The sequence below is a fragment of the Coregonus clupeaformis genome, chromosome 2, assembly GCF_020615455.1.
Source record: "Coregonus clupeaformis isolate EN_2021a chromosome 2, ASM2061545v1, whole genome shotgun sequence".
NCBI lineage: Eukaryota > Metazoa > Chordata > Actinopteri > Salmoniformes > Salmonidae > Coregonus > Coregonus clupeaformis.
The window spans coordinates 10,248,690-10,261,283 of record NC_059193.1 but is presented as its reverse complement, the minus strand read 5'-3'; the positions used below and the strand labels follow the sequence as shown (position 1 = coordinate 10,261,283).

General features: G+C 45.7%; 1 protein-coding gene across 1 annotated transcript in view; it reads right to left on the bottom strand.

Moving 5' to 3' along the window:
* The window catches only part of gpc3 (glypican 3), a 329,459-nt gene that overhangs the window by 153,084 nt on the left and 163,781 nt on the right, over positions 1 to 12,594 (bottom strand). Inside the window, exons 5-6 of the mRNA XM_045205789.1 lie at positions 7,746 to 7,874; positions 631 to 727 (exon numbers count right to left, since the gene is read on the bottom strand). Coding sequence (XP_045061724.1) covers positions 631 to 727; positions 7,746 to 7,874 — 226 coding nt within the window. The remainder of the gene's footprint in view (positions 1 to 630; positions 728 to 7,745; positions 7,875 to 12,594) is intronic.

The following is a 12,594-nucleotide window of genomic DNA, read 5'->3' as shown; positions in this document are numbered from 1 at the left end:
TAACCTGCATTTCATATGGCTGGGTCAGAACCAGATAGCTCTACAGAGTAACCTGCATGCCATAAGGCTGGGTCAGACCCAGATAGCTCTACAGAGTAACCTGCATTTCATATGGCTGGGTCAGAACCAGATAGCTCTACAGAGTAACCTGCATGCCATATGGCTGGGTCAGAACCAGATAGCTCTACAGAGTAACCTGCATTTCATATGGCTGGATCAGAACCAGATAACTCTACAGAGTAACCTACATTCCATATGGCTGGGTCAGAACCAGATAGCTCTGGGCTGAGCTGGCCCTTATAACCTGACAGTGTTTGCAGGCCAGGCCCAGGGGTAGGGACCAGGCCCAGGGGTAGGGGCCAGGCCCAGGGGTAGGGGCTAGGCCCAGGGGTAGGGGCCAGGCCCAGGGGTAGGGGCCAGGCCCAGGGGTAGGGGCTAGGCCCAGGGGTAGGGGCCAGGCCCAGGGGTAGGGGCTAGGCCCAGGGGTAGGGCCCAGGCCCAGGGGTAGGGGCCACACATGTGCCCTCCATCAACAGCCTGTTTTGACTGACCTGAGCTTAAACACATGAACGCATAAACGCATGCACACACACACACACACACACACACACACAAACACATGCAGCCCACCTGGTTGATGTGTTTGAGTTTGTCGATGATCTGGGAGATGACTGGTTCAGGGGCTTTGATCTTAGGGTCAGGGCCATGAGGGTGAGAGACAGGAAACCTGGGATGGACAGAAAAAGAAAAGAAAAAGAGAGTTTTCATCAAATCCATTTTTGAAGAGCTGCCTTGCTCTTTTTGGTGTTTCATAAATCCTTGAATGGTATAGTGAACAGAACATTTGATTACGCTCCAGACTCCAGTGCCCAATTTGTAGCTCTATCACCATCTAGTGTTGATAAGATGAATAACCACTCTTTAGAAAGGACTTTTAGCAATTTAGAAACAAATCACCAAAAACTAAAGGTGTATTCATAAATCAATAATGTAATATTATGTGTAAGAGAAGATATGATGCATGTTCATACTTCATACCCCAATCTATCATCCAGTCAGTCTACTACGTTGAGTAGTGATAGCCTGATTCACAGAACGGAAAGCCCCAGTTCCAGACGGATAAGATCCTGCAGAGGTGTAATCGGAGGTAGGTAGGTGTAGGAGGAAAAAAGACAGGCTCCTACATGCCCCCTATCTATTTCTAACAGTCTGGCTAAGGAGTCACAGGCTCCTACTTGCCCCCTATCTATCTCTAACAGTCTGGCTGAGGAGTCACAGCTTTGTCCATGCATGTGGGAGAGGAGGGGAGGAGGGGGGAGGAAGGGGTTGGAGGAGGAGGAGGAGGAGGAGGAGGGATGAGTTGGAAATCTCCCAAGTGGCAACCTATTCCCTATATAGTGCTCTACTTTTGACCAGGGCTCATAGTGTAAAAGTGGTGCACTATAGGGAATAGGGTGTCATTTGGGACGCAACCCAGGTTGGAACTCTTCCTCTGTGATATATTGTACTGAAGCATTCTCCCAGGTGCTGCCATGCTCTCTGCTTTAACCCTTTATGAGCCAAACTCTGATGCTATCAGCATGTCAACCTGGGAGAATGGCCCCACGCACGCAACCAGACAGGTGTGTTTAGACAGCTGAATAGAAGAGGAACCCCCCCCCCCCAAAAGGAATGAGGAACTGATTAAAGGATGACTCACAGACTAAGGCTCCCTATGCACCATCACGATAAGGGTGATAATGATTGATGTTATCTTACAGTGCATTCGGAAAGTATTTTTTCCCCTCATCAATCTACACACAATACCCCATAATGTCAAAGCAAAAACAGGTTTTTAGAAATGTTTGCAAATCTATTAAAAATAAAAAACTGAAATATCCCATTTACATAAGTATTCAGACTCTTTACTCAGTACTTTGTTGAAGCACCTTTGGCAGTGATTACATCCCCGTGTATGACGCTACAAGCTTGGCACACCTGTATTTGCGGAGTTTCTCCCATTCGTCTCTGCAGATCCTCTCCAGCTCTGTCAGGTTGGATGGGGTGCATCGCTGCACAGCTATTTTCAGGTCTCTCCAGAGATGTTAGATTGGGTTCAAGTCCGGGCTCTGGCTGGGCCACTCAAGGACATTCAGAGACTTGTCCCGAAGCCACTCCTGCGTTGTCTTGGCTGTGTGCTTAGGGTTGTTTTCCTGTTGGAAGGTGAACCTTCGCCCCAGTACTTTGCTCCGTTCATTTTTCCCTCGATCCTGACTAGTCTCCTAGTCCCTGCTGCTGAAAAACATCCCCACAGCATGATGCTGCCACAACCATGCTTCACTGTAGGGATGGTGCCAGGTTTCCTCCAGACGTGACGCTTGGCATTCAGGCCAAAGAGTTCAATCTCGGTTTTATCAGACCAGAGAATCTTGTTTCTTATGGTCTGAGAGTCCTTTAGGTGTCTTTTGGCAAACTCCAAGCGGGCTGTCATGTGCCTTTTACTGAGGAGTGGCTTCCATTCTACCATAAAGGCCTGATTGGTGGAGTGCTGCAGAGATGGTTGTCCTTCTGGAAGGTTCTCCCATCTCCACAGAGGAACTCTGGAGCTCTGTCAGAGTGACCATCGGGTTCTTGGTTACCTCCCTGACCAAGGCCCTTCTCCTCCGATTTCTCAGTTTGGCTGGGCGGCCAGCTTTAGGAAATCTTGGTGGTTCTAAACTTCTTCCATTTAAGAATGATGGAGGCCACTGTGTTCTTGGAGACCTTCAATGCTGCAGAGTTTTTTTGGTACCCTTCCCCAGATCTGTGCCTCGACACAATCCTGTCTCGGAGCTCTACGGACAATTCCTTCGACCTCATGGCTTGGTTTTTGCTCTGACATGCGCTGTCAACTGTGGGACCGTATATAAACAGGTGTGTGCCTTTCCAAATCATGTCCAATCAATTGAATATACCACAGGTGGACTCCAATCAAGTTGTAGAAACATCTCAAGGATGATCAATGGAAACAGGATGCACCTGAGCTCAATTTCGAGTCTCATAGCAAAGGGTCTGAATACTTATGTAAATAAGGTATTTCTGTTTTACATTTTTTATAAATGTGCAAACATTTCTACAAACCTGTTTTCACTTTGTCATTATGGGGTATTGTGTGTAGATTGATGAGGATTTGTATATATTTAATCTATTTTAGAATAAGGCTGTAACGTAACAAAATGTGGAAAAAGTCAAGTGGTCTGAATACTTTCCGAATGCACTGTATATCCTCTCATAGAGAGCAATGGTAATGGCGTCTTTTTGTAGCCACTAACTCCACCATGGCTCGTTGGCCAAAGCCTATGGGGAAATTAATGGGTTTTTTGGCGGGGGTTTGGATAAACACAGGCTTAGGAGATCTTATATGTTTTGTTCTATGAGATAATCTTCATCACTTTTTGTGAATTTTGAAGCAGTTATGTTATAAAAACAAGCACATAAAACACATAAAGGCTTCATAATTCATGAAGGTGATCTTAACTGACTGATATTATCTCATAGAACTAAACGGATCTCCTAAGCCTGTGTTAACCTTCTTTTCGCAGTTTTTCCCAAAACTCCATTCTTTCCCCATTAACTTCTCCCATAGGAATGGCTGAACGAACCAGAGGTAACTCATTTCTGTTTTTTAGGATTACAAGCTGGCGATCAAACTTCCATTGTGACAAATGTGCGTTTAAACGGTGAGGACAATGGAAACGGTGAGGAAAGTGATGTTTTGCTGAGAACAGGAAAGAGGACAGAAGAAGAGGAAAGGGAGTGTCTGAAGAAGCCGACAGCTCGTAGGCAGTGGCGGTGGCTAAGAGTGAGGCCATAGGCTGTTCATATCTCTATGACACACCCCCTCTCCTTCCCCCTCTCCCAACCCTCCTCTCCTCCCCCCTCCCCCTTCCATCATCCATCAGCTCCTCATTAACACAGTGCCACCTAACTCATACTTTTCATTAAACCCTTAATTACATTTCCACCGTTATTTATCCTTCTAATCACATTAATAATACAGAGACGTGATATATTATCAGAAGATAGAGGACACACTATATATACAAAAGTATATGGACATCCCTTCAAATTAGTGGATTCGGCTATTTCAGCCACACCCGTTGCTGACAGGTGTATAAAATCGAGCACACAGCCATGCAATCTCCATAGACAAACATTGGCAGTAGAATGGCCTTACTGAAGAGCTCAGTGACTTTCAATGTGGCACTGTCATAGGATACCACCTTTCCAACGAGTCAGTTAATCTAATTTCTGCCCTGCTAGAACTGCCCCGGTCAACTGTACGTGCTGTTATTGTGAAGTAGAAACGTCTAGGAGCAACAACGGCTCAGCCGTGAAGTGATAGGCCACACAAGCTTACAGAACTGGACCGCCGAGTGCTGATGCACTTAACGCGTCTATCCTCGGTTTAAACACTCACTACCGAGTTCCAAACTGCCTCTGGAAGCAACGTCAGCACAATAACTGTTTGTCGGGAATTTCATGAAATGGGTTTCCATGGCCGAGCAGCTGCACACAAGCCTAAGATCACCGTTCACAATGCCAAGCGTTGGCTGGAGTGGTGTAAAGCTTGCCGCCATTGGACTCTGGAGCAGTGAAAACGTGTTCTCTGGAGTGATGAATCACGCTTCACTATCTGGCAGTACGACGGACGAATCTGGGTTTGGCGAATGCCAAGAGAATGCTACCTGCCCCAATGCATAGTGCCAACTATAAAGTTTGTTCGAGGAGGAATGATGGTCTGGGGCTATTTTTCATGGTTCGGGCTAGGCCCCTTAGTTCCAGTGAAGGGAAATCTTAATGCTACAGCATAAAATGACATTCTAGACAATTCTGTGCTTCCAAAGTTGTGGCAACAGTTTGGGCATGACAATGTCCCCATGTACAAAGTGAGGTCCATACAGAAATGGTTTGTCGAGCTCGGTGTGGAAGAATTTGACTGGCCTGCAGAGAGCCCTGACCTCAACCCCATCGAACAGCTTTGGGATTAATTGGAATGCCGACTGCGAGCCAGGCCTAATCACCCAACATCAGTGCCCGACCTCACTAATGCTCTTGTGGCTGAATAGAAGCAAATTCCCGCAGCAATGTTCCAACATCTAGTGGAAAGCCCTCCCAGGAGAGTGGAGGCTGTTATAGCAGCAAAGGGGGGACCAACTCCATATTAATGCCCATGATTTTGGAATGAGATGTTCAACGAGCAGGTGTCCACATACTTTTGGTCATGTAGTGTAGGTTATGATAGGCTGATGACGGGTGGTGATTAGATGTTAATAGCAATGATACATGCTTTAATATGGGCTAGGAGCTGGATCTCAATGTTGTTAATGACACACAAAGAGCAAAGTGTGAATCACGAGGGGGTGGAAAAGAAATATAATTTGCACCAGCAAATTCTGCAATATTTAGATACAGAGACAACTTGAAAATGACATTAGATTACTAAGAGAAAAGTGACATGTTTATTGTCAGTATTGTGAGTTTGCCCACATCCTTTTGTGTGGTGTGAGGAGGCACCCTGAGTGTTTAAAGACATGTTTGAGATGATGTGAAGGTGTCATTCCTCTGATCTTGGATGCAGGTGACACGCCAGACTCGTCTGATAATGAGAGATACATTTAGCTCAGACCTCAATGTCTCTACAGAAATAGTGTGAGAGGCATTCTGAGCTCTAGGTCCATCTACACTGTGTAAAAGCTATGATAAGGTAAGCCCTTTTGGTATAAACTGGAGGATAAGAAGAGAAGATGGATGGATTTGACTCATATCAAATCAAATTGTATTTGTCACATGCTTCATAAACAACAGGTGTAGACTAACAGTGAAATACTAACTTACGGGCCCTTCCCAACAATGCAGAGAAAGAAAATAGAGAAATAATTGAAAAGTAAAACACGTAATAATAAAAGTAATAATAAATACACAATGAGTAACGATAACTTGGCTATATACACAGGGTACCAGTGCCGAGTCGATGTGCAGAGGTACGAAGTAACTGAGGTAGATATAGCCTGCTATCAGAGAGGATATTGACAGTTGGAAATATAGCCTGTCCTACTCTCAGAGAGGATATTGACAGTTGGAAATATAGCCTGTCCTACTCTCAGAGAGGGCATTGACAGTTAGAAATATAACCTGTCCTACTCTCAGAGATGACATTGACAGTTGGAAATATATATCGCTTGCCCTACTCTCAGAGAGGAACACTGACAGTTGGAAATATAGCCTTCTCTCAGAGAAGACATTGACAGTTGCTTGAAGGAGGACATTACAATCCCTCCATCCCACACCCTCTATATCTCTTTCCCTCTTTATCCCCCTCTCTCTTATCTTTCACCCTCTCCCCCTCTTTCTCCCTCTTTCTCTCCCTCCCTCCATCCCTCTCTCCCCCTCTCTCACCATATCTCCATCTATTCCTCCCTCCGTCTCCTTCCATCTTCGCCACCCTCTCCAAATCCTTGTCTTTCACCCTCTCTATCACCCTCTCTCTCCGCTGGCCCGTAATTACCCCCCCAGGATACCTCGGCCCCCTCGCCACCCTGCTCTCTTCCCCCCTGGAGGAGGCAATAAGCCTTTTTATCTCTGAGAGTGTCCTCATCTCATCTGTGACAGGCACACTGAGACTGAGGAAGGGCTGCCAGCCTGCCTGCTACAGACTGAAGGAGAGACAGGGTGGAATCGAGGACACATGAAGGAAGCTAGTAAGACCCCCTGGGTCATATTAAATAGGCACTAAACAGAAGAAAACAGACTGATTTAGGGAGGGACTACCTATCTCTCATTTTCGATTTCTGTTGCTACTGTGTGCACTAATGGATACAAACCAGTTTTTCTTGTACCACTGGATTTCTCATCCAATGGGTTTTGAGAAGGCGCGAGGAGAGAAGAGAGTAGTATGCGAGGAGTATGCAATTGAGATTCTCCCTATATCTTGGGTTCCTATATGCTTCTTGAGGGAAAAACATTGACTTCCCTCACCTCTCATTTCAATCAGAAGTGATGCTTTTGCATTGATTAGAATCAATATAAAATCATTATCTGAGGATAAATAAAGTCGAGCTAAGTGAAACAATTGAAAATCGGGGCCAGATGAAGAGAGAGAACGAGGGAGAGAGGGAGAGAAAGTTACGATGCTGGAGCAAGGGAGACAGGAGGTGAAGTGAAATATTGCAGATTCCAAATTGGGTTCTGTGGGGTGCAGCGAGACACGGGCGAAAGATGAGAGAGCGATCGAAACAGCAATTAACCGAGCAGGAAAGAAGGAGAAAGCGCGACTGACATTAATAACCTTCTCATGGAGAGACAGAGTCAAGATTTACACTCACACACTGTCGGAGATGAGGCTCATCACTTCTACACAAACTTCACCTTCAACTGACCTACACACTCTTTACTCAGGGACAGTGATCATTCAACTTTAATGAACTTTGTACATCTGACACATCTATATGATGGAACGAGATAGAGAGACATAACATATGACAATAAAACCACAACCAGACTGCATAGTGTGCTGTTTAGATTGGTACAAGGCTGTATTTCGCGTCACAATACTACTGTGGATAGGGTACAGTTAGGTTTACAAACCAGACTATTGCAGTGAACACAGGCTGTGTCTATAATGGCACCATATTCCCTTTGCACCCTATTCCATTTATAGTGCACTACTTTTGATCATCAGTGCCTTTTGGGGTGCTTCCACAGACGTCAATCAGCATGTCCTTTACCTGTTTGTCATTTCTTGTCCGTTCCAGCAGAGGGAGTGGTTGCTTGGGACTGCAGGCTCCCAGCTACACAGAGCCTCTCCCAGACCACTGAAGAAGGAACTGAATCCCCTCAGGCTGAAAATAAACTCCCTGAGGGAGAGAGGGAGGGATGAGAGGAGAAGAGAAGAGAAGAGAAGAGAAAAGAAAAGAAGAGAAGAGAAGAGAAGAGAAGAGAAGAGAAGAGAAGAGAGGGGAATAGCTTTAATAATGGTAATTATGGTATTATTATTACATAACAATGTAGCTAATAATGCTGGTCAGCAAAGAGGATGGAAGAGTGGAGAGAGAGAGAGAAAGAGAGAGAGAGAGAGAGAGAGAGAGAGAGAGAGAGAGAGAGAGAGAGAGAGAGAGAGAGAGAGAGAGAGAGAGAGAGAAAGAGAGAGAGAGAGAGAGAGAGAGAAAGAGAGAGAGAGAGAGAATGAGAGAGAGAGAGAGAGAGAGAGGAGAGAGAGAGAGAGTGAGAGAGAGAGAGAGAGAGAGAGAGAGAGAGAGAGAGAGAGAGAGGGGGGGGAATATAGATAAACCGGCAAATTAAACATCATTATATGAGATGGAGCGAGAGAGAGAGGAAGAGATATAGACTGAAGGAGGAAATGAAAGAGTCTAATAGTGGGGACAGTGAAGGAGATCCCTAGATATACTTATAGAGAGAGAGGGAGATATTCAGCTGTAGAGAGTGTCTGTGTCCCAAATGGCACCCTATTTCCTTTATAAAGTACTACTCTGCTCAAAAGTAGTGCACTATAAAGGGAGTAGTAGTGCACTATAAACTGAGTATGGTGCCATTTGCGATGCAGATGAGGGTTTGTGTTCCTAATAGATATTAATCTGGCCACTCTGCTGAAGGCATCGGCTTGCTGAGAATCACTACTCTGTTCATTTAAGCCTGTTACTGGAAAGTGAGCGTCAAACGCACTGAGATGGAGGGAGGGTCACTGTCACTCTCATAGTAGAGTAGGCTAGTAGCAAACAGAGTCAAGCAGGATGCAACACATGTAAACAAAAACACACAATAGCAGGACCACACACACACACACACTGACTACTACAACTCACTTGCTCCACTCCAACACTGACTACTACAACTCACCTGCTCCACTCCAACACTGACTACTACAACTCACCTGCTCCACTCCAACACTGACTACTACAACGTACCTGCTCTACTCCAACAATGACTACTACAACTCACCTGCTCCACTTCAACACTGACTAATACAACTCACCTGCTCCACTCCAACACTTACTACTACAATCTACCTGCTCCATTCCAACACTGACCACTCCAACTCACCTGCTCAACTTCAACACTACAATCTACCTGCTCCACTCCAACACTGACCACTCCAACTCACCTACTCCACTCCAACACTCGAATGCTGACTACTACAACTTACCTGCTCCACTCCAGCACTGACTACTACAACTAACATACACCACACCAACACTCCAACACTGACTACTACAACTGCCCTTTTCCACTCCAACACTGAATACTACAACTCACCAGTCCAACTCCAACACTGACTACTACAATTTACCTAATCCTCTCCAACACTCATTACTGACTACTACAACTAACCTGCTCCACTCCAACACTGACTAATACAACCCACCTGCTCAACTCCAACACTGACTACTACAACCCCTTTTCCACTCCAACACTGACTACTACAACCCCTTTTCCACTCCAACACTGACTACTACAACTCACCAGTCCAACTCCAACACTGACTACTACAACTTACCTAATCCTCTCCAACACTCATTACTGACTACTACAACTCACCTGCTCCACTCCAACACTGACTAATACAACTCACCTGCTCCACTCCAACAGTGACTAATACAACTCACATAATCCACTCCAACACTGGCTACTACTACAATTTACCTGCTACACTCCAACACTCCAACACTCCAACATTGACTAATACAACTCACCTGCTCAACTTCAACACTGACCACTACAATCTACCTGCTCCACTCCAACACTGACCACTACAACTCACCTACTCCACTCTAACACTCCAATACTGACTACCACAACTTACCTGCTTCACTCCAACACTCCAACACTGACTACTACAACTCACCTGCTCAACTCCAACACTGACTACTACAACTCACCGGCTCCACTCCAACACTGACTACTACAACTGCCCTGCTCCACTCCAACACTGACTACTACAACTCACCAGTCCAACTCCACTACTGACTACTACAACTTACCTAATCCTCTCCAACACTAATTACTGACTACTACAACTCAACTGCTCCACTCCAACACTGACTCCTACAACGTACCTGCTCTACTCCAACACTGACTACTACAACTCACCTGCTCCACTTCAACACTGACTACTACAACTCACCTCCTCTACTCCAACACTGACAACTACAACTCACCTGCTCCACTCCAACACTGACTACTACTACAACTTACCTGCTACACTCCAACACTCCAACACTCCACCATTGACTCATACAACTCACCTGCCCCACTGACTACTAATACAACAACCCACCTGCTCCACTCCAACACTGACTACTACAACTCACCTGCTCAACTCCAATACTGACTACCACAACTTACCTGCTCCACTCCAACACTCCAACACTGACTACCACAACTTACCTGCTTCACTCCAACACTCCAACAATGACTAATACAACTCACCTGCTCCACTCCAACAGTGACTAATACAACTCACATAATCCACTCCAACACTGACTACTACTACAACTTACCTGCTACACTCCAACACTCCAACACTCCAACATTGACTAATACAACTCACCTGCTCAACTTCAACACTGACCACTACAATCTACCTGCTCCACTCCAACACTGACCACTACAACTCACCTACTCCACTCTAACACTCCAATACTGACTACCACAACTTACCTGCTTCACTCCAACACTCCAACACTGACTACTACAACTCACCTGCTCAACTCCAACACTAATCACTACAACTTACCTTCTCAACTCCAACACTGACCACTACAACTCACCAGTCCAACTCCAACACTGACTACCACAATTTACCTAATCCTCTTCAACACTCCATTACTGACTACTACAACTCACCGGCTCCACTCCAACACTGACTACTACAACTGCCCTGCTCCACTCCAACACTGTCTACTACAACTCACCAGTCCAACTCCAACACTGACTACTACAACTTACCTAATCCTCTCCAACACTAATTACTGACTACTACAACTCAACTGCTCCACTCCAACACTGACTCCTACAACTTACCTGCTCTACTCCAACACTGACTACTACAACTCACCTGCTCCACTTCAACACTGACTACTACAACTCACCTCCTCTACTCCAACACTGACAACTACAACTTACCTGCTCCACTCCAACACTGACTACTACTACAACTTACCTGCTACACTCCAACACTCCAACACTCCACCATTGACTCATACAACTCACCCGCCCCACTGACTACTAATACAACAACCCACCTGCTCCACTCCAACACTGACTACTACAACTCACCTGCTCAACTCCAATACTGACTACCACAACTTACCTGCTCCACTCCAACACTGACTACCACAACTTACCTGATTCACTCCAACACTCCAACACTGACTACTACAACTCACCTGCTCAACTCCAACACTGATCACTACAACTTACCTTCTCAACTCCAACACTGACCACTACAACTCACCAGTCCATCTCCAACACTGAATACCACAATTTACCTAATCCTCTTCAACACTCCATTACTGACTACTACAACACACCGGCTCCACTCCAACACTGACTACTACAACTGCCCTGCTCCCCTCCAACACTGACTACTACAACTCACCAGTCCAACTCCAACACTGACTACTACAACTTACCTAATCCTCTCCAACACTTATTACTGACTACTACAACTCAACTGCTCCACTCCAACACTGACTACTACAACTTACCTGCTCTACTTCAACACTGACCACTACAACTCACCTCCTCTACTCCAACATTGACTACTACAACTCCCCTACTCCAACCCAGCACTCCAACACTGACTACTAGAAATCACCTGTCAACTCCAACACTGACTACTACAATTCACCTGCTCCACTCAACACTGACTACTACAACTCACCTGCTCCACTCCAACACTGACTACTACAACTCACCTGCTCAACTCCAAAACTGACCACTACAACTCAACTGCTCCACTCCAAAACTCCATAACTGACTTCTACAACTCACCTGCTCAACTCCAACACTGAATGCTAAAACGAACCTGCTCCACTCAACACTGACTACTACAACATCACCTGCTCCACTCCAACACTGACTACTACAACTCACCTGCTCAACTCCAACACTGACCACTACAGCTCACCTGCTCCACTCCAAAAATCCACAACTGACTACTACAACTCACCTGCTCAACTCCAACACTGAATGCTACAACTAACCTGCTCCACTCCAACAATGACTAATACAACTCACCTGCTACACTCCAACACTGACTACTACAGCTCACCTGCTCCATTCCAACACTGACTACTACAACTTACCTGATCCACTCCAAAACTCCAACACTGACTACTACAACTCACCTGCTCAATTCCCAACATTGACTACTACAACTCACCTAATCCACTCCTACACTGACTACTACAACTCACCTTCTCCACTCCAACACTGACTACTACAACTCACCTGCTCCCCTCCAACACCGACTACTACAACACGTAATCCACTCCAAAACTGACTACTACAACCCACCTGCTCCACTCCAACACTGACTACTACAACTCACCTGCT